Raw genomic sequence first — 25,567 nt, 5'->3', positions numbered from 1 at the left:
CCTCCTGGCTTACAAACCTTCCTGACGATGACATCACCGTTTCGCCAGAGCGGCTATATATATAAATCAACTAAATTAATTTTTTTACAACAGAAATGAAGCATCACTGAACTTACTTAAGCTGGACTGTGACGCTATTTTCAAAGCAGCTTTACAGTGATAACAGGAGATTACAGTAACAGAGATTGTTTAGGCTTTACAGCAGATCTAGAATAAAGTTAGTTTTGATTGATTCACTTCCGTTGCAAAGATCATTAGTGATTAACTGAGGAGCCGCTCATTTGCACAACAGCAGTGTTTGGAGAACGCAAACCTTGAAACAGGTTACATTTTGAAAAACGTGATCATCTCACATGCGTATTACACCACGTCCAGTCCAGAGGTGTGCAGAGGTGTGCTGGATATGTGTGTGCGCAGGCGTGCAGTGTTTCTTTAGTGTGGCTGTAAGTGAAATGCTTGAGAATAATCACATTCCAGGAGCATTAAAGCATTAGCTGAGCCTCTTCATTGGCATGAGTGCAGCACAGCTGTAAGATTCATTTCCATGCCATAAATCCATGTGCCATTAGCTAATTTATTTTTTCAGTGGTCAACACACATATTGTTCATCAATAGACCCTCTTCTGCGAATGAAGCGCATTAAGAAGCCTGATGCCTTTTATACGGGTCCTTTAAATGCCAGCTGCGTAGGACGACACTCTTCCCAGTACTGTTGTCCCTGTTGTTCTCCTGTCAGCACTAATAGAGTGCTTCTGGGAGGAGAGCGGGTCGCTCAATACCTCTAAAACACTGCAATGCTTCAGACAGCTGACTTTGTCTAATGATGTATGATTATTGTGTTTAGAAAATGTCATTGATTTCAGTCGTGTGGCTTCATGGCCTACCGTATCACCTCTGTGGTTTGAGAATGTCAGTATTCTTGTTCCCATAACCCCCCGCGTTCAGCGTGCACGTTCGGCACGCTCCAGTGCTGATGATGAGAGCGCTCCCGGTCTGATCGGACACTGTCCGCTTGTGTAACTGGCTTAGAGTCTTGACCAGTCTTGAAGACATAAATTAGATGAAGACTAGACTAAGCGGTTTATGCACTATCTGGACCTGTCGGCGAGTCAGAATCCTGCGCTGGGAGTGTGTTCTGACTGAAAACTGCATCGCCGATGGCCTGTAGCCAATGAGGTTAGAGACCAGATATCAGCTTTACAATTATATCAGACAGAAACAAAGCACAAACATCTGCTTGACCAGCGGCACACTGCAGAGTTATATGTTTACCTCCAACACACAACCCTTGATCCCAGCGTCTCCCAATCATTCCCTCCTGCGTGATCTGTTTATATCTCTCCTTCTCGCTGCAAGGAGCGCACAGACCATCGCAGGCTTCTTGCTGGCTATCATCTTAAATAACAGTTCCAGTCTCGAGAACAGCGATCTGACGAGTTTGAAGAGTGTGCGCTGTGACCTCGGCATAAGTGTGTTCTCAGCAGCACTAGAGCTAATTATTCTGATCGAGACGTTATTTCTTCTCTCATGCTTGCTTCTGTTTGAGCTGCACTATGCCTTCTGACGGGTCCAATACAGTGTGTGTGTGTGTGTACGCTCTTGAGGTCCTCAGGTAATGGATTGGGGATCTGTCCTCGCTCCCTCCAGCCTTTAGATGGAAAGCTATCAGAAAGCTCATCTAAGCGCAGAGATTATACTTGCTAGAGACGAGAGGGGAAGGAATGTAACATCAGAATCCACACACACTTTACGCTATTGCACTGTTAGAGATCGACGCCCACCAGAATAACCTATTTACATTAACAGCAGAGAGCCGGCCTGGCTAGAAATCAAAATTAAAAGTGGGTGCTAATGAGGCAGAAGGGTTATTAATGGAGCTCCAGGCTGCTTTATTGAGGTGGGACCCCGCTAACATGCAATTAGTGGATAGCGGACATCAATTCAAGCTAGTTTGTCCCTGCTCGCATTCGGGAGCGTCGAGGTGGACCGGCTGCTTTTATAGCCACTCATTAAGTGTTTCATCTTAAATGAGAATCTGTGTTGTTTTTGTCTGCTGTAAATAAGCATGTTTATGACGCAGCCTTCTCAATGCCGGCTGTATGGTCACGGTCACAGCACTGTGTCCTATCTAACAGTTCCTCTGCCTTCTTATCTCAAATTGTCTCTTTTAAGATGACTCATGATATGTTAACAACACAATATTCTGCTTGTGTTCTTTGATGTGCGCTTGTGAAGGCCTGTGAAGACGAGCCTCTCTGACTGAAGAGGATCATTACAGTCGTTTCATGTAGTTTGAGGAGAGAGAGGGACAAACTTCCGTCGAGAGCTTGAAGTGTGCTTTCTGACTGGCTTTCAGGGCAATTAGTCCTCCATCATCTTTACCTCCTATTCATCAGTTTAATCACCCACATGATAGCAGCTTGATGTTGTGGGTATATAGGGTTTGCTCCCCGAGGGCAGTCTGGTTTTCGGAGGGATAATCAGCTGGAGAAAGGGAGCAGATTCCAGAGGATTTGGGATTGCCTTCTTTGACTGTTTGTTTGCTGTGGGATCGAGTCTGACGACAGTTTTTCTGCTAATTGCGTATTTCGCCCCAATTTTCTCTCCCGATCAGAATAAGTGCCAATCGCATAATCCCTTGTGACATATAAAAACAAAAAGACGTTCATTACCAAACGCTCATCCGCCTCGAGTGATTGTCATTTATCAATTAAAACTTCCAGCGCTCAACTCTCCGATAATATCACTAATATGATTCCACAATGACTCCAGAACAAAAGCAAATAGCCTGTTATTCAAAACATCTGGTGATGCAATTAGTTGATAACAGCTCATTAGCTTCCTCAACAGACTTTAATACTGAATAATAAATACAGCACATATATTATTATGATGCCAGTTTATAATAAGGTCCTATACATTTACAGCACCTATTAGTTTCTTATTATAGTTATATTTTATATACAGTCAAACCAAAAATTATTCAGACACCAGATATAATTTGTTATATTTGTTCACTAGTGTGATCAGGACACTATAGCTCATTTCTGTAAGTGAGGAGAGCAGAATAAAGCAAACTGTGACATATTATACCCAAAACTCTTCACCAGTGAAATATATACAAATTTGGGATCAGAAATGATTGGGACACTTTGAGCTGATCATGTTTCGCTGAAGTGTGTTTTCTTTAATTGCTAATGCTCTTTTTACACACAGACTGAACTGGTTGAGCTAAACTGGTATTATCTAATTGTGTAGTTAAATTTAACAGCTGACAGATATTCAACATAATTCATGTGTGAGACAGTCTAACAGAAGGACGGACAAAACCAGTCAAATATCAACTGAGTTCTGCTCATATTTATTACCATTCTCTAAACTATAGCGAATAAACTGATAATGTGAGAAATGCTGAAGATGTCTGAATAAACTCTGGTCTGACTGTATATAACAGTTGTGTTTGCCTGTGTCCCAGACGTGCTCTGCTCACCCCGGTCCTCTCTCTGCGTCCTCTCTCAGGTGGACGATCTGAAGGCCAAGCTGGCGGCGCAGGAGGTGGAGCTGAAGCTGAAGAACGAGAGCGCTGATAAGCTGATCCAGGTCGTGGGAGTGGAGACGGAGAAGGTGGCGAAGGAGAAGACCGTGGCTGATGACGAGGAGAGGAAGGTGGCCATCATCGCGGAGGAAGTGATGCGCAAACAGAGAGACTGTGAGGAGGACCTGGCTAAAGCCGAACCCGCGCTCATAGCGGCTCAAGAGGCTCTCAACACTCTCAACAAGGTCCGAGATCTCACTTCATAACAGACACTACCAGTCAGAAGCTGTGGATCGGTTTAAAAGAGTCTCTCCTGCTCACCAAGGCTGCATTTATTTGATTAAAAATACTTAAAAAACAGTAATATTGTTAAATATTATGACAATTTAAAATCACTGTTTTCTTTTTTAATATATTTTAAAGTGTCATTTATTCCTGTGATCAAAGCTGGAGTTTCAGCATCATTACTCCAGTCTTCAGTGTCACATGATCCTTCACAAATCACTCTAATATGATGATTTGATGCTCAAGAAACATTCCCCAAACTTGTGAACGGAAGTGTCTGATGTTACGAAAGCTTTCTATCTCAGATAAATGCCTTGGAAAAACGTATTTTAAAAACATTAAAACTTTTGACTGGTAGTGTATGTGTGTATAACTATATATGTATATACTGTAGAATATTGTAGTTTTGCTCACTGTATATTCATCTTGTTTTGCCCCTGTTGTTCTTGTTTCTAGAACAATCTGACGGAGCTGAAGTCGTTCGGTGCGCCGGTAGCCGCTGTGACGAACGTGACGGCCGCTGTGATGGTGCTAGCGGCTCCCGGCGGCCGAGTCCCCAAAGACCGCAGCTGGAAGGCCGCCAAAGTGATGATGGCGAAGGTCGACGCCTTCCTCGATTCGCTGATCAATTTCAAAAAGGAAAACATTCACGAGAACTGCCTCAAAGCCATCAAGCCGTACCTGCAGGACCCAGACTTCCAGCCGGAGCTCATCGCAGCCAAATCCAACGCGGCCGCGGGCCTGTGCTCATGGGTCATCAACATCGTGAAGTTTTATGAGGTTTACTGCGAGGTGGAGCCCAAGAGACAAGCCCTGAGCAAAGCTAACGCTGACCTGGCCACCGCGCAGGACAAGCTGTCCGTCATCAAGGCTAAGATCAACGTGAGTAGAGCGTCTGTGTGCTTGTAGAGAGGAAGACACAGCACACAGAGATCTGATGGGAAGATATAGCCAGTATAAACACACTTATTTAGGCTGCTGACATGAAGGCTTTTGGAAAGTATGCTTTATATATAAATATGCGGTAACACTTTATTTTAGTGTCCTTGTTACTTATGTTACATGTACTTACCATAGTAATCACAGGAAGTTATGCATAATTACATGCAACTAACCCTAACCCTATGACCTTATGTAGCTCCGCCCCTTTCAGCGCTAGGCTCGTTGTCGTCTGTCTTCCGGTCAGCGATCTTGCGTATTTATGAATGACCGGCTCGTTTTAAAATCTTCCTGGTCGACTGACATCTGTTAAAACATCTGCTTTAAACATCACAATCTGCATGATAACTTTCATTAACTTTACATGAAGTAAATCCACTTCACCAGCTGATCACTCCTGGACAGCGATGCCATAGAGATATACCGAGCGAGGCAGCGAGCGCAGAAACGGAAGCTCAAAGACCATATTGCACAGATGCTGCGCTCGTTTCTCTGGCGCATACGGCCTACAGGAAGTGCATGTAGTTGCTTAATATCCCTCAGGACTTACAGATATAGTTACACTGTAACAATGACCCCTTAAAATAAAGTGTGACCAAATGTGCTTTACTGTCTATAAACATTTTTAACATTTTAATGTATCAAACTTGTATTGTTATGCGTACAGTATTTAAATGGCCTCGTATTAATTGAGATAAGATGAATTTGACACCACATTACTGTTGAAAAGGAATGATTGAAGGGAAACAGTGGAAAGTGTTGAAGAGCATAAAAGCAGGACCTGAGATTATTATCCTTTACATTTGTGTACATTTTTACATCAAATCTTGATGTAGATAAAAATGGATTTATTTATTTATTTATTTTCTTGTATTATCTCTTTATATCCTTTCCTTAATTTTTTAATGACTTCACATTATTTGTATTCTATATAGTCTATTTCTGTACTGTGTGTTCACTTCAGCAACATCCTCACTGTCTCTCAGACTCTATAAAGTTTGACTACGGATCAGTTTGATTGGTTGAATGTGTTAAAACTACACACTGTTCTCTCCTAAACTGCTTTATCCAGTCTTTACGGATGTCCACACACACACACACACACACACGTCATCACCTCCTGCAGACCACCTGAGGTTTACAAGTAACGTGTGATTTAAACATCCTCATAACATCCTCTGCCTGTCGTCTTCTCTCCACAGCAACTGAACGGGAACTTGGCGAAGCTGATGGCCAAGTTTGAGAAGGCCACGACAGATAAGCTGCAGTGCCAACAGGAGGCCGAGAACACAGCGCACACCATCGCTCTCGCTAACCGCCTGGTGAGCCAATCAGAGCCCTGATGCTGATCCGGCCTTCATTACGGAGAAATAGATGAGCAAGCCAAACAGAAAAACATATGAATAATAATTAAAATGTAGCAAACCCACAGAATAAGTAATTTCTGCTGTGCACTCGAGCGTGCAGCACACACACACACACACACACACTCATGCAGCAGAGCTGGTGTTTGCCTGAAGCGCACATATAACCCATTGTTTGATCTGGGAATGATTGTGACTCCGCAGTGTGTGAGGGGTTAAAGGTGAAGTGTGTCATTTCCACACCATTACCACCGTATAGTAATTACCAGTGTCCTTGTTACTACAGCATCACTGAAGAAGAAACACGCAGGCCACAGATGTCAGAAGTGCTGCAATTCTGAATGTCCAGCTAGTAGTCTTTAAGAAAATATATCTACTTAAAAAAGAAATAATAATAATAATAATATACTAGGGATGCACCGAAATTCCGGCTGCTGAAAATGGCATTTTCGGTTTTTGTCTGGAAGAGAAAAAAAAAAAAAATCTGTTAAATCTGATTCTGCTGCATAGAACTGAATGAAGAATAATATATTGATATATTGATATTCATAAATTGATATTTAATATTATTTTAATATAGGCCTATTTTCTGTCAAATTTTTGTGTTACTTGAAATAAAACTGTGGTTATTTTATTTTATTGGCTTAATTCAGATTCATTAAATTATTACATTTAATTAAAAAGTTTAATAATACAATTATACAAAAAACTAAATTTAAAATAAGAAATTAATTAAAAATAATAATAATTTTAAGAAATTTTCGGTTTTAGTTTTCAGCCCAGAATTTTCTTTTGGGTGCATCACTAATATAGACTGTGTATTACTTTGAAGTTTAATGGTTTCTGTGAGTGTTTGAGTGATCTTGCACTGTCCTGTGTGTGTCAGGTCGGGGGTCTGGCGTCTGAGAACGTGCGCTGGGCCGAAGAGGTGAAGACCTTCAAGGCTCAGGAGGAGACTCTGTGTGGAGACGTGCTCCTCATCACTGCATTCATCTCTTATCTGGGATACTTCACCAAACGCTACCGCCTGGAGCTGATGGACAACACCTGGAGGCCGTTCCTCAGCCAGCTCAAGGTCTGGCCACATCTCAGACATCACTGACAAACACTCAGCAGCTAACTGCCTCACGATACTGTTAACATCACTACGCTAACCGCTGGAAGTTCTTGTAATCAGAGAGTGTAAGAGTGTAATTTGCCATTATCTCCACCTAAAAACGTCTTCCGGCGCATCACCGGGTGTAACTGGGCGGGCTGACACCAAACGTGGAAGCGGTCGTGCATTGAGCCTATACCAGTATAAAAATACATATCTACATTATTGGCACAATATGCGTCACATGACTAAACTTACGTCATCGTTCTCTAATACCTCAGTTTTCCCAGTCCACACTACAACGTGAACACGGCACTTTCAGATGTATCCACTTTGGAGAGCGTTTTCAGAAAGCTTGGTTTTCATTAATGAGAGCGGCGTCTCAGTGTGACGGACGGCAAGCGGAGAGTGAACTCAAACATTAGTGTGGACGAGGCCTCAGTATCCGCCAGTCATCACCTGTTGTTCCGCAGGTGCCGATCCCGGTGACCCCCGCCCTGGACCCGCTCACCATGCTCACGGACGACGCTGACATCGCCACCTGGCAGAACGAGGGGCTCCCGGCGGACCGCATGTCCACGGAGAACGCCACCATCCTCACCAGCTGCGAGCGCTGGCCCCTCATGGTGGACCCGCAGCTGCAGGGCATCAAGTGGATCAAGCACCGGCACGGGGAGGACCTGCGCATCATCCGGATCGGCCAGAGAGGGTAACGCTGCACGCTCACAGCAGGCCTCCTGAATCTGCTGAGGTCATCACTAAAGCGGACCCCTTCCCTGTCCCACAGGTACCTGGACTCCATCGAGAGGGCTCTATCAGTGGGGGAGGTGGTCCTCATCGAGAACTTGGAGGAGGCGGTGGACCCGGTGCTCGGGCCGCTGCTCGGGCGGGAGACCATAAAGAAAGGCCGGTGAGAGTCTTTAAATGACCTTATGAGTCACTGAAGCACATTAACCTGAATACTGGATAAAACCACAAAACATTCTGAAGAATAAAATTCTTCTTAACTGCCAATTTCTTCTTATTTTCTAACTTGAGAAAAAAGATACGAATATTTTGTATTCCCAACAAATCTTCTTAAGAATTTTCTTAACTGAGTGTGTCGTGAGTCCGGTCCCAGGTTCATCATTCTTGTTTGATTTTGTTGACATATTACAGTTAAAGGTTTTTACAAAGGGTTTATCACTCCATAGATCAGAAAATACTGTCAACAGACACAAAACAAATACATTTCCACCATGTTTTTAGGAATGAAATGTTGAATAAATCAGGCCAATCATAATAAGAGCAAACCTTCTGTGTGTGAAGCTGAAGTGGAGGTTTGTGACTCTGTGTTGATGAATGTGGATTGAGTTTGAAATCTACAGACGTGAAGAGATGAAGTGCAATAAAAGAAACTCTTAAATGTGGCTTTTGGATGATTTCTCTCCACTAGTCTGAGAGAAGCAGCAACTGGAGCTCTGAACTGGGCAGTGCGTGAGCATCACGGGTTTAGCCTGTAGGGTCTCGCCTCACAGCTGTTGCATGAAGGTTTTGTTGCTTAAAATGATTATTGTGTCGTTTATTCACGTCACGTCTGTCCAATCCTGTATGATGTTTGTGTGTGTGTGTGTTTAAACACAGAGATATTGTGCTCCATATGTTTGAGTTTGACAGTTTCTTCTCCTGTGATGTTGCATGAAAGACAGGAAGTCCTCCAGATGTGGAGCATCATCACGGCACCTGCACTAAATAATGAGCTGATTCTCGTTTCTAATCTGCAACAGCTACATAAAGATCGGCGACAAGGAGTGCGAGTACAACCCCAGTTTCCGGCTGATCCTGCACACGAAGCTGGCGAACCCTCACTACCAGCCGGAGCTGCAGGCTCAGTGTACGCTGGTGAACTTCACCGTGACCCGGGACGGGCTGGAGGACCAGCTCCTGGCAGCTGTGGTCAGCATGGAGAGACCCGACCTGGAGGAGCTCAAGGTGATCACGCTCACAGCAGATCCTGATCGTTCACGGCACAGTTCACACAAACATGAAAATTAGCCCATGATTTACTCTTCCTCAACTCATCCTAGGTGTATATAATAATAATAATAATAATACATTTTATTTATAATGCGCTTTTCTGAAACCCAAAGCGCTACAAACAATAAAACAAGTAAAGTACAAAGTACTGGAGTAATACAAAATAATCATTACAGTGCAACCCAATAAAATACTAGTCATGACAGTTCAAGTAAGCAATTTTAAAAAGATGTGTTTTTAACAACTTCTTGAAACTGGCTAATGTAGGAGCGTCTCTAACAGTAAGAGGAAGTGCGTTCCATAACCTGGGTGCCGCAACAGAGAAAGCTCTCTCCCCCATAGATTTTAATCCACAGGGAGGCTGCTGAAGAGTAAGAGAATCCGTAGACCGAAGGGAACGAGAAGGCGCATACAGGCTGACTAAAGGCCCGTTCACACCAAGGACGATAACTATAAAGATAACGATAAAGATATAATTCTAAAAATCGTTCTCCATATTAAAGAATAACAGAGTTCACACCACAACTATAACGATAAAGATATGAGGAACGATATCGTTGGGATCACTTTCAGAACGATTTTTTTCCAGCTGTCAAACGATAAAACACTGACAGTCAATCAGAATCCATTCTAATTTAAAGGTCTCGCGCATTTAAAATGGGGCGGGCGCGCGCGTGCTTAGAATAAAAAGACCGTTATCGTTCGTTGGTGTGGACGCATATATAGTTATCTTTATCGTTATCTTTATAGTTATCGTGCTTGGTGTGAACGGGCCTTAAGTCACAGAAATAAGAAGGAGCGATTTCATGCATAGCTTTGTACGTTAGTGTAAGAGTTTTAAAAGCAATACGTGACTGGACAGGTAGCCAATGCAAACTATAAAGCACACCTGTAATGTGTTGACGTGGTGAAGTGTATGTAAGCACACGTGCTGCTGAATTCTGAATGTACTGCAGCAGTTGTATAGATTTAGCAGGTAAACCAACAAAAAATGCATTACAATAATCAATCCTGGATGTAACAAATGCATGAATAAGCCTTTCAGCGTCAGGTAGAGTAAGACAAGGCCTAATTCTTGCAATATTTCTTTGATGATGGAATGCAGATTTAGTAATACTCTTAATATGAGAGTCTAATGTTAAGTGGGCGTCAAAAATCACACCAAGGTTACGAGCACAAGAAGATGGAGATAAAACACTATCATCGATGATCAAGTTAAAATGTCTCCCTTTTTGTGTAGCCGCAGGTGTGCCAATGAGTAAAATCTCTGTCTTAGAGGAGTTCAATTAAAAAAAAAAAAAAAAAATATGACATTCTTCTGTCAGACGAATATAATGTCCGAGTAATGCGACGCACTGCTGATATTTACACTACTTCTGACATCATGAGTTGCGTAAGTTGCGCTTCAGGCGTAAGTAGAGACTGCGTATGTTCGTTTGGCCGGAAGCTAGAATTTTACTTTGTAACGTGTTAAATATGGATATTTTTCTTACACAAACACTTTTCTTCAGAAGGCCTTTATTATCCCCCCGGAGCCTGTGGAGCACTTTATGATGGACAGATGCACTTTATGATGGACAGATGCACTTTATGATGGACAGATGCACTTTATGATGGACAGATGCACTTTATGATGGACAGATGCACTTTATGATGGATAGATGCACTTTATGATGGATAGATGCACTTTATGATGGATAGATGCACTTTATGATGGACAGATGCACTTTATGATGGATAGATGCACTTTATGATGGATAGATGCACTTTATGATGGATAGATGCACTTTTATGATGGACAGATGCACTTTATGATGGACAGATGCACTTTTATGATGGATAGATGCACTTTTATGATGGATAGATGCACTTTTATGATGGACAGATGCACTTTATGATGGATAGATGCACTTTTATGATGGACAGATGCACTTTTATGATGGACAGATGCACTTTATGATGGATAGATGCACTTTTATGATGGACAGATGCACTTTTATGATGGATAGATGCACTTTTATGATGGATAGATGCACTTTTATGATGGACAGATGCACTTTTATGATGGACAGATGCACTTTTATGATGGACAGATGCACTTTTATGATGGATAGATGCACTTTTATGATGGATAGATGCACTTTTATGATGGACAGATGCACTTTATGATGGATAGATGCATGGACAGATGCACTTTATGATGGACAGATGCACTTTATGATGGATAGATGCACTTTATGATGGATAGATGCACTTTATGATGGATAGATGCACTTTTATGATGGACAGATGCACTTTATGATGGATAGATGCACTTTTATGATGGACAGATGCACTTTTATGATGGATAGATGCACTTTTATGATGGATAGATGCACTTTTATGATGGACAGATGCACTTTATGATGGATAGATGCACTTTTATGATGGACAGATGCACTTTTATGATGGACAGATGCACTTTTATGATGGATAGATGCACTTTATGATGGATAGATGCACTTTATGATGGATAGATGCACTTTATGATGGATAGATGCACTTTATGATGGATAGATGCACTTTTATGATGGACAGATGCACTTTATGATGGACAGATGCACTTTATGATGGATAGATGCACTTTATGATGGATAGATGCACTTTTATGATGGACAGATGCACTTTTATGATGGACAGATGCACTTTTATGATGGACAGATGCACTTTTATGATGGATAGATGCACTTTTATGATGGATAGATGCACTTTTATGATGGACAGATGCACTTTTATGATGGATAGATGCACTTTTATGATGGATAGATGCACTTTTATGATGGACAGATGCACTTTTATGGACTTCAAAACAGAAACGGCTATTCACTGACATTTTTTAATATAGCTCTGATTGTGTTCGTCTGACAGAAGAGTGTCATATACACCTAGGATGACTTGAGGGACAGTAAATCATGGGCTAATTTCATTTTTTGGTGAACTAACCCTTTAATTAGATGCTATATGACAGGCGATTGAGAGCTTAATTGGATTCATCAATTTCTGAGGTCTAGATTGGCTGAAGTTCTGCATGCGTATCAGAATATTTGATGACACTTGCTGTTTCCCAGAGAGCGGCTGTGTGTTCTCACCTTTACTTTACAAAAGGTTAATTAGTGGTGCACTATTTGCACCTTCATGTATATAATTAGCACACGCTTACCCTGAGCAATTTTGCTAATGACCAATGAGAGCTTTGACTATCGGTAACACATTTGCAAATGTATTATATTAGCATTAGTATATTAGCATAACATTACTGCAAGTAATTAGCTGGAATGGTCAAGCAAGCGTTTGTGCCACAGGCTCGACTTTCCCATTACTCCTCTCCCTTTCCCTGAGGAAGACACTCTTATTTATTTATTCAGCTGGACTTCAGCTCGTCTTCCACATGTGCGTCTGAAGCTGAAGCTGAGGGCTTTTATTTGCGAACAAATTACAGCAAACCAAAGAAGTGTTTTAATAACTGACAGGGAGTGAATGCGGTTACTTCGAGATGTGCATCCCGTAGAACTGATATGTTACTTAATGAAGCTTGATTAATTAGTGTCTGCAAGCTGAGATCCTAAGGATGCCGAACTCTCCTATCGTCTTAATTAATAGTGAAAGTTGTAGAAAGTGTGACAGTCCCTTAACGTGGAGTAAGATGACGAGGTATCGGTACACTCTGTCCAGTCTTTACTGGATTCTATAATTAGATCTTATGCAGCCACACCACAGGGACGCTGCGGGTTTAGAGGGTTTGTTCATATTCCCTGGCTTGTGTTTTACATCACGCAATGCGGTGAGTTTATCTCATCACAGCCTTCACATTGAGATCTGCACATCTCAAGGCCATTAGATGGAGTAAATGCCACTGTGATCCGGGAGAGACGCACCAGTCCCACTAATGAGCAGGAGAACCTCAGATCAGCCAAACTCACTTTCTGTTGCTCGGATCAGACCGTAAGTGCAGTGAGTTTCTTCAGTGAGGCTCTCGGCTGCTGTTAATTGTTTGTTTTTCAGCTCCTGGGTAATTGGACACACAAGATGCCAGTGGAAATGTAATCATTAATGACTGACTCATTAGGAAGGGCTAGTTTCCTCCTCTCTGATGAGCCGTCGCTCCGGATCTTTGACCCGAGCTCGTGTGATTCTTCTCCAGTGCTGTTATTTGCAGAGGATCACAGAGACGCTCCGGCGGCCGCGGGCGAGCGACGCTGTTATAGGGTTGTTAGTGTGCAGATTGACCTGTTCAGGGATGTGTAGTGTCTTCACAGTCCTATATGAGTGTTTCTGAGATGAGGCTCTCTGAGCGTGTCCGTGTGATCTGCAGTCCAGGCCGTCGCTCGTCTGCATTAGCTCTCTATCAGACGCAGGGAATGGATCCGCCAGCATTGACAGTCCCATCACACGCCGGCGCTGGGGTTTGATGTCTTTGGCGAGAGGAAGTCTGCTAATCCATGCAAAGACGACTGCACATATTGATCTCTCAGATGTGCCTGACTTCTGCCCCGTGGCTCTTGTTTTTATCTCACATGTCTTTCTGTGTCTTTTACTTTGTAGTCAAACCTCACAACGCAGCAGAACGGCTTCAAAATCACTTTGAAAACTCTGGAGGACAACCTGCTCTCACGCCTGTCCTCGGCGTCCGGGAACTTCCTCGGGGACATCGAGCTGGTGGAGAACCTGGAGATCACCAAACGGACAGTGGCAGAGATCAAAGTCAAGGTGTGTGTGTGTGTGTGTGTGTGTGTGTGTGTGTGTTTGCACCTGTATTGTCAGATAGCAGATAGTGATGTGTGTGTGTGTGTGTGTTTGCACCTGTATTGTCTGATAGCAGATAGTGATGTGTGTGTGTGTGTGTGTTTGCACCTGTATTGTCAGATAGCAGATAGTGATGTGTGTGTGTGTGTGTGTGTTTGCACCTGTATTGTCAGATAGCAGATAGTGATGTGTGTGTGTGTGTGTGTGTGTGTGTGTGTGTGTGTGTGTGTGCTACAGGTGAAGGAGGCGAAGGTGACGGAGGCCGAGATCAACACCGCCAGAGAGCACTACCGTCCAGCGGCGGCCCGAGCCTCGCTCCTCTACTTCATCATGAACGACCTCAATAAAATACACCCCATGTACCAGTTCTCTCTCAAGGTACCGGTGGAGGCCTGGTGTTTCTCCTCGGCCCATCAGTGTGTTCTGTGCATCTAACAGTTAATAAAGGGTCATGAACTCTGAGTTTGATCCAGTGTAAAGATCAACACTGACTGACCCAGACTTCCTCTCGAACTGCAGCACAGAGTTCTTTAAAAAACACTTTATTTTATTGTTCTGAAGAACAGCTTTGCTGACAAATAGATTATGAATGTATAGTTAGTTTGTGTGTGTTTTCAGTCATCATGCCGACAAGATACAGTCTACAGATATCAAAATAATTGCTGCTTCTTTTGTGTACAAATGTATGCAGAGAAATCTTCCTCAGCACTGTTAACAGAAGCGCCTCATTAGAGAGAAACTCATTAGTTCTGTGTCCGTCTCAGTCTCCTCATTGTTCTGTGTGTGTGTGTGTGTGTGTGTGTGTGTGTGCGTGCGTGTGTGTGTGCGCGTGTGTGTGTTCCTCTGGTGCAGGCGTTCAGCGTGGTGTTTCAGAAGGCCGTACTGAAAGCTGAGCCTGATGAGAGCTTGAAGCAGCGAGTCTTGAATCTGATCGACAGCATCACGTCATCTGTGTTCCAGTACACGACCCGCGGGCTCTTCGAGTGTGACAAGCTCACCTACACCGCCCAGCTGGCCTTCCAGGTGAGCATCTCACACACACACACACACACACACACACACACACACACACACACACACACACTCACACACACACACACACACTTACACACACACTCACTCACACACACACACACACACACACACACACACACACACACACACACACTCACACACACACACACACACACACACACACACTTCTCCTAAACACACTCTTCATCTCTCCTGCAGGTGTTGCTCATGAGTAAAGAGATCATTCCCCGAGAGCTGGACTTCCTGTTGCGTTACCCAGTGCTTCCTGGACTGACATCACCGGTGGACTTCCTGTCCGATCACTCCTGGGGCGGCATCAAAGTCAGTCTCGTTCTATACTTTATTTCTCTGAAACTGTGCTCATCATATCTTAATATTTGATTGTCAAATCAATTCAGAACCAAGATGAGCTTTAATATCAGGAACGATTTCGAGTTTAAACCGAGAACATGAAACTTTTATGTTTCTGCTTTGGAGTTTGTCGTATAAATCAGCATCTGCGTTCAACATCCGCATTCAGCATCTGCGTTCAGCATCCGCATTCAGCATCCGCATTCAGCATCTGCGTTCAGCATCCGCATTCAGCATCCGCATTCAGCATCCGCATTCAGCATCCGCATTCAGCATCCGCATTCAGCATCCGCATTCAGCATCTGCGTTCAGCATCCGCATTCAGCATCCGCGTTCAGCATCCGCATTCAGCATCCGCATTCAGCATCCGCATTCAGCATCCGCATTCAGCATCCGCATTCAGCATCCGCATTCAGCATCCGCATTCAGCATCCGCATTCAGCATCCGCGTTCAGCATCCGCATTCAGCATCCGCGTTCAGCATCCGCGTTCAGCATCCGCATTCAGCATCTGCGTTCAGCATCCGCATTCAGCATCCGCATTCAGCATCCGCATTCAGCATCCGCATTCAGCATCCGCGTTCAGCATCCGCATTCAGCATCCGCATTCAGCATCCGCATTCAGCATCCGCGTTCAGCATCCGCATTCAGCATCCGCATTCAGCATCCGCATTCAGCATCCGCATTCAGCATCCGCATTCAGCATCTGCGTTCAGCATCCGCATTCAGCATCCGCATTCAGCATCCGCATTCAGCATCTGCGTTCAGCATCCGCATTCAGCATCCGCATTCAGCATCCGCATTCAGCATCCGCATTCAGCATCCGCATTCAGCATCTGCGTTCAGCATCCGCATTCAGCATCCGCATTCAGCATCCGCATTCAGCATCTGCGTTCAGCATCCGCATTCAGCATCCGCATTCAGCATCCGCATTCAGCATCTGCGCTCAGCATCCGCATTCAGCATCCGCATTCAGCATCCGCATTCAGCATCCGCATTCAGCATCCGCATTCAGCATCCGCATTCAGCATCCGCATTCAGCATCCGCATTCAGCATCCGCATTCAGCATCTGCGCTCAGCATCCGCATTCAGCATCCGCATTCACTGTGTGAAACACTTCATTTTCTGCAACATAAGCAGATTTTTAGAATTATATTTGGATCATTATAATAGTTATCTTCACTGGTGTGAACGGCCTTAAATGATGCAGACTATTAATATCTAATACTTTAACTGTATACAGCAAACATTGGCTTTAAATAACTTATTATTGTGGTTGTTATTGTTGTAGTTTCTTTTTTTAAGTGAACTTTCCTTATAATATTACAGTTTGTATTTCACCATCACTTCATCATAGATACAGTTAGCAGTTCAACATGACCACATGAACATTACGAGCCGGTTCACACTGACTGTGTTTCTGCTGTTCATGTCGAGACGCCGGTCAGCGGAGCGGACATAGACCCTTTTCTAAAAGCTGAACTTCCTTTAACTTGAGCGCTGTGTTTTAGACTGGAGCGCAGCGGTTAGAGACGTGCATCGAGCGAGTCTACACTGAGAAGCGATGGGAGACGGCCCTAACTCTACACACGCTCCGGCTAGCTCGTGTTTAACTGGCTCTTCTGTCCTGAAGAGCTCAGAGTCTCCCGGACGCACGCCGCTCTCCCGCACAGTTATCGTCAGCGCTGCAAATGTAAATCTGATCTCATTTGAGAGTCCGTAATGTGCTGAAATCTGCCGTTAGGATATAGTGTTTCCCATCAGCGAGGCTTTCTGGGATTATGAGTCATCATTCTCCCGCCGGATGAAAGGGACCGGCGTATGTCACCGCGTTGTTCTTCCCAGAGGAGATGAATATAACTCCACCGGAGCAAATCTGCTCTTCTGCTGCCGAAGCACTTCTGGAAGTCTGGTTTATGAAGGAACACGCTCCTGTTTACTCAGCAGTTTGTGGCATAAAGACGCTTTACTTTGTAGTTAGATTTGATTAGCGCCTTGACAATGTTGAATCTGACTCTTCTGTCATCATAACTTCTCTTCTTTTGATAAGATTGCATATTGTCCACTCAGCATGCTCGCAAAATAATGCAGACTTAATGAAACATGCTTGTATTACTGATGAAAGCCTGGCTGACGTGAAGCGTGTCCTGCTGTGTCACATGCTAAACTCTAGTGAAGATCTTTCCTAATTATTTTATAATTATTTTGCATGCAGCTTTTATGACTTCAAATTAATTCTGAGACGACATGAAATAGTTGTACTTTTACAAATTAATTTGCTAAACCGCAGGAGCATTTCAGATGAGCTGGTGTGAGCTGAAGAGGACGTGTGACGCACCGACTGCCCTTGAGCTGGTTTTAGAGGATGCCTGATCAGTATTTCCTCTTGCTAATGATTTATTCAATGAAAGATTGTGACATTGTGTTGTGGTTTCAGTCTCTCTCTGCCATCGAGGAGTTTCATAACCTGGACCGGGACATCGAAGGCTCGGCGAAGCGCTGGAAGAAGTTTGTGGATTCAGAGTGTCCTGAGAAGGAGAAGTTCCCTCAGGAGTGGAAGAGTAAGACGTCTCTCCAGAGGCTGTGTATGATGAGAGCGCTGCGGCCCGACAGGATGACCTACGCCGTCAGGTCAGAGGCACACCAGTTTAACCCTAACCTGACCAGTTTAACCTGTTACTGTCACAGATCTGAACTCAGACTGATCTAATGCTTCATAGTCTCTGTCTGAAGACACTCGGCTGGCTGTTAGTGAATGCTACAGAACTTTAAGATCACTGTAAAGCAAACGTACTGACCTAAACATTTTTATTTTACAGAATAATTTGGCTTCAAAGCCGTATGTCTAACCAAGGCCGAATTTGAAGTTGATATCACAAAAAATGAGTAGCTAAACGGTTTTAAAGTAAAGCAAACGCAGCGCCAGAGGTGTCAAGTACAAATACTTCGTTACCTTACTTAAGTAGAAATTTGGGGTATCTATACTTTACTGGAGTAAGTATTTTTCAGACGACTTTTTACTTCTACTCCTTACATTTTCACGCAATTATCTGTACTTTCTACTCCTTACATTTTAAAAATAGCCTCGTTACTCCTATTTAATTTCGGCTTGTTTTCATTCCGGCTTGTCGTCGTTAAAAAAAAAAATTGGCCAATTACACAAACGGTTTAGATCTGAGTCCCGCCTCCTGAACACACATCGCTAAACTGATTGGCGTTGTGTTTTCTTTCTAACTTGTGAGAGGCTGTAGTCACATTTGGTTGTGCGAAGCGCCAAAACTCCTCCGAAGGAAACCTAGATGCAGTAAGCGAGGGAGAAATCGGGGCAAATCGCGTCAAATATTGATTCAGAGAGAGAGAGAGAGGGAGAGAGAGAGAGAGAGAGAGAGAGAGGGAGAGACAGAGAGAGAGAGAAAGAGGGAGAGAGAGAGAGAGAGAGAGAGAGAGACAGAGAGAGAGAGAGAGAGAGAGGGAGAGACAGAGAGAGAGAGAGAGAGAGAGAGAGAGAGAGAGAGAGAGAGAGAGAGAGAGAGAGAGAGAGACAGAGAGAGAGAGAGAGAGAGAGAGAGAGGGAGAGAGAGAGAGAGAGAGAGAGGGAGAGACAGAGAGAGAGAGAGAGAGAGAGAGAGAGAGAGGGAGAGACAGAGAGAGAGAGAGAGAGAGAGAGAGAGAGAGAGAGAGAGAGGGAGAGACAGAGAGAGAGAGAGAGAGAGAGAGCATTAATTGCATTTTTTTTCTTACATTACTTTTACTTTTATACTTTAAGTAGTTTTGAAACAAGTACTTTTATACTTTTACTTGAGTAAAAAGCTTGAGTTGATAACTTCTACAGAAGTCTTTTTAAACCCTAGTATCTATACTTCTACCTGAGTAATGAATGTGAATACTTTTGACACCTCTGCGCAGCGCAATGTCTGATCTCAAAATATGTTTAACAGGATGAATTTTGAGTGTTTAAGCTTTCCAATAATACCTAATATATGATGATTATTAAAATATGTTAGCATGCGCCAAGTGTGACTGACAGCTAACAGGCTAATTTAATATTTATTTACAAATTAAAAATCGCTACAAAAACACTGCAGACGTCCTCACTGCCTCGTGACCAGACACCGCTCTGAGGGATTCAGCTCATTAGCCATTCATGTGTCAGACTGAATCAAACTAATATCATAATTCTAATCTGTGCCTAACTCTTCTGACAGCTTTCCAGTGAATAATTCCCAATCCCTGCACAGAGAGCGCTGTCTGCCATTGGTGGAGAGTTGGTAGTTGAGTAGTTCCTGCAGTCGAGTGATCGTGACCTTTAGGAAGACGACGCAGTGTTGATCTAATAAGACAGTGTCTTAAACCATCAGTTCCCTCAGCTCAGTTCCCTCTGTGCTCTACACACGGCTCACTGGGAACACAAGCTCCTCATCACCAGTGCCGTAATCATGGTTTCTCCTGCAGGGATTTTGTGGAGGAGAAGCTGGGCAGTAAGTTCGTGGTGAGCCGCTCGCTGGACTTCGCTGTGTCGTACGAGGAGTCGGGACCCGCCACTCCCATGTTCTTCATCCTGTCTCCCGGAGTCGACCCGCTGAAGGACGTGGAGAAACACGGTACTGGCCAGCTACTTCCTTTACCCACAATGCCGCAGTGATTTAAAGCTAAGCTGGCATTTTGGCATTTTCCAAATGTCCTTTTGGTATTTTTAAAATGAGCCGTAAAGATCAGCGGACCTGCTCTCACAGCCGTGATGGTGTGCGTCTGATGAAGCGCTGGCGTGTGGGAGAGACTGTCTGAGCTGGTCACTGTCTCCAGACTCTCTCCTGCTCTTCTCCATTAGGCAGAGTTGAGGGTTTACTGACAGTCATGTGAGGGATCAGCTCAAACACACGCTCACGAACACCTGTAATCTGAGCTTTAATAACTCCTGCAGGGAGAAAACTGGGATTCACCTTCGACAACAAGAACTTCCACAACGTGTCGCTGGGCCAGGGTCAGGAGGTGGTGGCGGAGCAGGCTCTGGATACGGCAGCCCGAGAGGGACACTGGGTCATTCTACAGGTAAACACGAGCACAGCTGAGGAGTCCAGGTGTGTGTGCAGCATTACACTGATGCCCTTCACCTGATACGCATCATTGGTAACACTTTATAGAAAGGGTTCATTTGTTAACTTTAGTGAACTACATTAGTGAACATGAACTTATAATGAAAAGTAATTCTAAGGCACTTATTTATCTTGATTAATTTCAGCATTTACTAATACATGAAAAGATGTTATTGATTGGTTTCAGATGACAACTAAATAATGACACTATTGTTTTTTGAACAGTATTTTTATTAACTAATGTTAAAAAACATTAATAAATACTGTATCAAATGAATCGCTCATTAGTGGGATCTTATAGTAACCCTTACGAAAGTAAGTTTATTCAAGTTTTCTATTAGTATACTTCTTTTAAACTAAAAATAAGAAAGTATACTTTCAGTCTACATTTTATATACTTCTCAAAAATATACTTTATGTACTTATCAGAATTATACTTAAAATTACACTTCAGTGTACTTAACTTATACTGAGAGAAAAGTCCAGGTGTATTAGGAGATTAGGAGTGTGTGTGTGTGACTGTAGTGACTCAGATGAGGTGTATTAGGCCTGTACTTGTAGTGTGTGTGTGAGCGCTGAGAGTGTGTGTGTGTGTGACTGTAGTGACTCAGATGAGGGGTGTGGCCTGTACTTGTAGAGTGTGTGTGAGCGCTGAGAGTGTGTGTGTGTGTGTGACTGTAGTGACTCAGATGAGGGGTGTGGCCTGTACTTGTAGAGTGTGTGTGAGCGCTGAGAGTGTGTGTGTGTGACTGTAGTGTGTCAGATGAGGGGTGTGGCCTGTACTTGTAGAGTGTGTGTGAGCGCTGAGAGTGTGTGTGTGTGTGACTGTAGTGACTCAGATGAGGGGTGTGGCCTGTACTTGTAGTGTGTGTGTGAACGCTGAGAGTGTGTGTGTGTGTGACTGTAGTGACTCAGATGAGGGGTGTGGCCTGTACTTGTAGTGTGTGTGTGAACGCTGAGAGTGTGTGTGTGTGAACGCTGAGAGTGTGTGTGTGTGACTGTAGTGTGTCAGATGAGGGGTGTGGCCTGTACTTGTAGTGTGTGTGTGTGACTGTAGTGTGTCAGATGAGGGGTGTGGCCTGTACTTGTAGTGTGTGTGTGAACGCTGAGAGTGTGTGTGTGTGACTGTAGTGACTCAGATGAGGGGTGTGGCCTGTACTTGTAGTGTGTGTGTGAACGCTGAGAGTGTGTGTGTGTGACTGTAGTGACTCAGATGAGGGGTGTGGCCTGTACTTGTAGTGTGTGTGTGTGACTGTAGTGTGTCAGATGAGGGGTGTGGCCTGTACTTGTAGTGTGTGTGTGAACGCTGAGAGTGTGTGTGTGTGACTGTAGTGACTCAGATGAGGGGTGTGGCCTGTACTTGTAGTGTGTGTGTGTGTGAACGCTGAGAGTGTGTGTGTGTGACTGTAGTGTGTCAGATGAGGGGTGTGGCCTGTACTTGTAGAGTGTGTGTGAGCGCTGAGAGTGTGTGTGTGTGTGACTGTAGTGACTCAGATGAGGGGTGTGGCCTGTACTTGTAGTGTGTGTGTGAACGCTGAGAGTGTGTGTGTGTGTGACTGTAGTGTGTCAGATGAGGGGTGTGGCCTGTACTTGTAGTGTGTGTGTGAACGCTGAGAGTGTGTGTGTGTGTGACTGTAGTGTGTCAGATGAGGGGTGTGGCCTGTACTTGTAGTGTGTGTGTGAACGCTGAGAGTGTGTGTGTGTGTGACTGTAGTGTGTCAGATGAGGGGTGTGGCCTGTACTTGTAGTGTGTGTGTGAACGCTGAGAGTGTGTGTGTGTGACTGTAGTGTGTCAGATGAGGGGTGTGGCCTGTACTTGTAGTGTGTGTGTGAACGCTGAGTGTGTGTGTGTGTGACTGTAGTGTGTCAGATGAGGGGTGTGGCCTGTACTTGTAGTGTGTGTGTGAACGCTGAGTGTGTGTGTGTGTGACTGTAGTGTGTCAGATGAGGGGTGTGGCCTGTACTTGTAGTGTGTGTGTGAACGCTGAGAGTGTGTGTGTGTGTGACTGTAGTGTGTCAGATGAGGGGTGTGGCCTGTACTTGTAGTGTGTGTGTGAACGCTGAGAGTGTGTGTGTGTGTGACTGTAGTGTGTCAGATGAGGGGTGTGGCCTGTACTTGAGCACAGTAAATGTCTGTGTCTCTTCGCTCTCGCTCTCGGCTGATTAATGGCCGGTTGTTCCGCTGTCGTAACACCACACTCCACTAATGAGTCCATTACATCCCAGTGTCTCTCTCCCACCACAGCGTCTCATTACACACACGAGTCTGGACGTGCTCCAGCAGACACACACATGCACACACTGCCCATATAGATACAACTCTCTGAAATCAGATGTTCTGATGTGGACGATTCTCACGAGAAAATGCTGCATCATCTAACGCGATCTCAACAGAGTTCCTTCCACTCTCACACAGAGTCACGATGACTTTCACTGAGCGGTAGAAGCGGTAGAAGCGTGAGGACGTGATCCCCTGGACCCGATCTCCTCCGCTCGCTGCGCTGGTCAGAAACACACCGGTTTAATTGCCTTTGCATGAGATTCTCAATCGATGGCCCCACCGATTCCCATCTCCGTCCCCCAGTCTCCATCAGCTCTCCGGCCTCAGCGAGCGCTCCTCTCATGAGCTCAGGGAAGTTCCCCTCCAGTGAAGGTTAATTATACTGCAGCTCACGGCCCCGTCCGGCAGAAGTGCAGAATCCACTCACTGTGGAGAGCCAATCAATCGCTAATCCTGGAGCCAGCTGACCGGAGTCCCCTGTCCTCTCGCACACACTGAGCAGAGACGAGGAGAGACGGGGGGAGACGGGGGGAGACGGGGAACTGGCTGCCAGGAGAGTGTTTAACTTTAATGGCTCTTCTGGAAGGAATATGCTGCATTCAGCCCTTTAAAGCCTCGCCCGCATTATCAAGCTTGACCGGCAGATTCGGCTGGAAAGTGCTTTTCCTTGAAGCACAGTTACAATGTGCATGTTGTGTGTTAGAATAAACCTTTTGAAATAATGAAATCATAATTCAATTTGATGTACGGCGAGGAGCGAGTTCATCAGTTGTGCAACACCTTTTCAGTGCTAATGATAGAATGACAGTACAATCTGAGTACAGTTAAGATGGATGCCAGACAGGGTTAGTGTTGGTGTGTCCTCAGTTAGTCAATGATTTTACCGTGTATTAAAATCAAGTCGCCTCCTGAAGAAAGCAGAAACCGCTTGCTCTTACACTGCGTCTCACACTCGGTGCGCCGCCATACATCGCCTGAGAAAGCCTGCTTTGGTCAATTTAATTTGTTCCTGCTCATAAATGCTTTGGCAATATAATGTTCATTTGTCTTGTCAATGAAGCTCATTTGAACTTGAACTTGAGAGAGAGAACAGAAAAGAAAGAAAGGCTTAATATCTGATGTGGTCTTTAGCTCATCCTTGGTACTTTCAAGTCATTATAAACCAATTGCAATATTGAATTCATTTAGAGTTTATTTTCTTTCTTTTAAATCTTTCTCTGGGAATCAGTCGCGCTGTTATAGTGATTTAAACACGTGTTCGTTCAGTGCAGTTCCTCTGCAGATGATGAGGAGGAGATGGGGTTTGTGCTCGAGGGTTATCAGTCTGTCATTCCCCTTTTGTTGTTACATTTTTAATACAATGAGAAACATTGCATTTTAGAGCGTTAGACAGTACAAAAGTTCAATTCACATTTATTTGTATAGCGCTTTTTCACAATACACATTAGATTTACAGAGAGAGCAGGAGTCCACATTACAGAGAGATCTGTATCAGAGGGAAGTGTGTAAGTTATGCATTTCAGAAATCACAGTTATCAAAACATTTATTCATTTAAACAATGTATTAATTCAATGCAGAAACAATGAGCTCATTGAAGTAATGAACACTTGTTTGTTAACAAATGATTATGACCTGTAGAGAAATGTAGCATTGGTGCGTGTTGATTCAGAGTTAGCGTCATCTGAAGACTTGTGTAGAAGATTGTAGAAGGAGTTTTACACCCTATAATCACTGAAGGATGGGCTGGTTGTGTTTAAATGTGTGTGTGTGTGTGTGTGTGTGCTGCAGAACATCCACCTGGTGTCGAAGTGGCTGGGCACGCTGGAGAAGAAGCTGGAGCAGCTGGCGGAGGGCAGTCACCCGAGCTTCAGGGCGTTCGTCAGCGCCGAGCCGGCGTCCTCAGCCGACGGACACATCATCCCTCAGGGCATCCTGGAGAACTCCATCAAGATCACCAACGAGCCGCCCATGGGCATGCATGCCAACCTGCACAAAGCCCTGGACAACTTCAGCCAGGTGCGGGACCTCATCACATGATGCTCCTGACAGCCACTCACAGCACAGCGACCCTCACAGTCACACTCCACTACAGTTATGCTGTGCAGTATTTGCCCAAAAAACCCTCAAATTAAACTTTCTGTAATTCTCCTGACACACACACACACACACACACACACACCTTTCTGCTGTTTTCAAGCTATGATTTGCAGCGCACAAAAACTATTCTGGCATATTATATAGTTTTGATAGTATATAAAATAGGATTAAAACTCTTTAGCATGTGAGCCACTTTTAGTTTAACAGTGTCAGCAATTTAATATACTTTGAAAGATCTACTCTTTATATTCATATTAGCTTGAATTGTTTTTTGGAAAAAACAAGTTACTGCATGTGTAAAGAGCATTTCTAATGCATTTCTGGATACCAGAGTAATTTCCCAGTGTGGTGTTCTGTGGTCTGGCTGATCCAGCACTCAGATCTGAGTTACACTGGTGCCTGTGTTCTGGATGAGCTCGATCTGGGGCAGAACGAGTCGCATTCTGGTCTCGTACACACCTTGAGAGTAAATCAATGACAGAGAAAAGGCCTAAACAGCTCTAGCTCTAGCGAGCCGCAGTAATCCAGAAGATGACAGCTACTTTCATATTGACCTTCTCATCCGTCCGAGCAGAGAGCAGTCATGTGCTTCGTGTTGGCGTCGTCAGATTCAGATGATTTTTAACTCCTGGTGATTGGTTTGATTGTGACGAGCAGTGACACACCGCTATGGAGATGGTAAACCGATGGAG

The 25,567-nt window shown here is 44.2% G+C and overlaps 1 protein-coding gene across 1 annotated transcript in view; it reads left to right on the top strand.

Annotated features, from left to right (window-relative positions):
* dnah9 (dynein, axonemal, heavy chain 9) overlaps positions 1–25,567 on the top strand; it is a 117,545-nt gene that overhangs the window by 79,898 nt on the left and 12,080 nt on the right. The window contains exons 49-63 of the mRNA XM_084433490.1: positions 3,520–3,780; positions 4,277–4,702; positions 5,962–6,081; positions 7,010–7,198; positions 7,693–7,928; positions 8,007–8,129; positions 8,986–9,190; positions 13,817–13,981; positions 14,255–14,395; positions 14,870–15,040; positions 15,251–15,373; positions 17,841–18,034; positions 19,856–20,004; positions 20,325–20,452; positions 24,567–24,794. Of these exons, the coding sequence (XP_084289616.1) occupies positions 3,520–3,780; positions 4,277–4,702; positions 5,962–6,081; positions 7,010–7,198; positions 7,693–7,928; positions 8,007–8,129; positions 8,986–9,190; positions 13,817–13,981; positions 14,255–14,395; positions 14,870–15,040; positions 15,251–15,373; positions 17,841–18,034; positions 19,856–20,004; positions 20,325–20,452; positions 24,567–24,794 (2,859 nt within the window). The remainder of the gene's footprint in view (positions 1–3,519; positions 3,781–4,276; positions 4,703–5,961; positions 6,082–7,009; positions 7,199–7,692; positions 7,929–8,006; positions 8,130–8,985; positions 9,191–13,816; positions 13,982–14,254; positions 14,396–14,869; positions 15,041–15,250; positions 15,374–17,840; positions 18,035–19,855; positions 20,005–20,324; positions 20,453–24,566; positions 24,795–25,567) is intronic.

The sequence above is a fragment of the Rutilus rutilus genome (assembly GCF_951802725.1).
Source record: "Rutilus rutilus genome assembly, chromosome: 16".
Lineage (NCBI taxonomy): Eukaryota > Metazoa > Chordata > Actinopteri > Cypriniformes > Leuciscidae > Rutilus > Rutilus rutilus.
The sequence above is the reverse complement of the archived record's forward strand: the minus strand, read 5'-3'. Positions and strand labels throughout refer to the sequence as shown.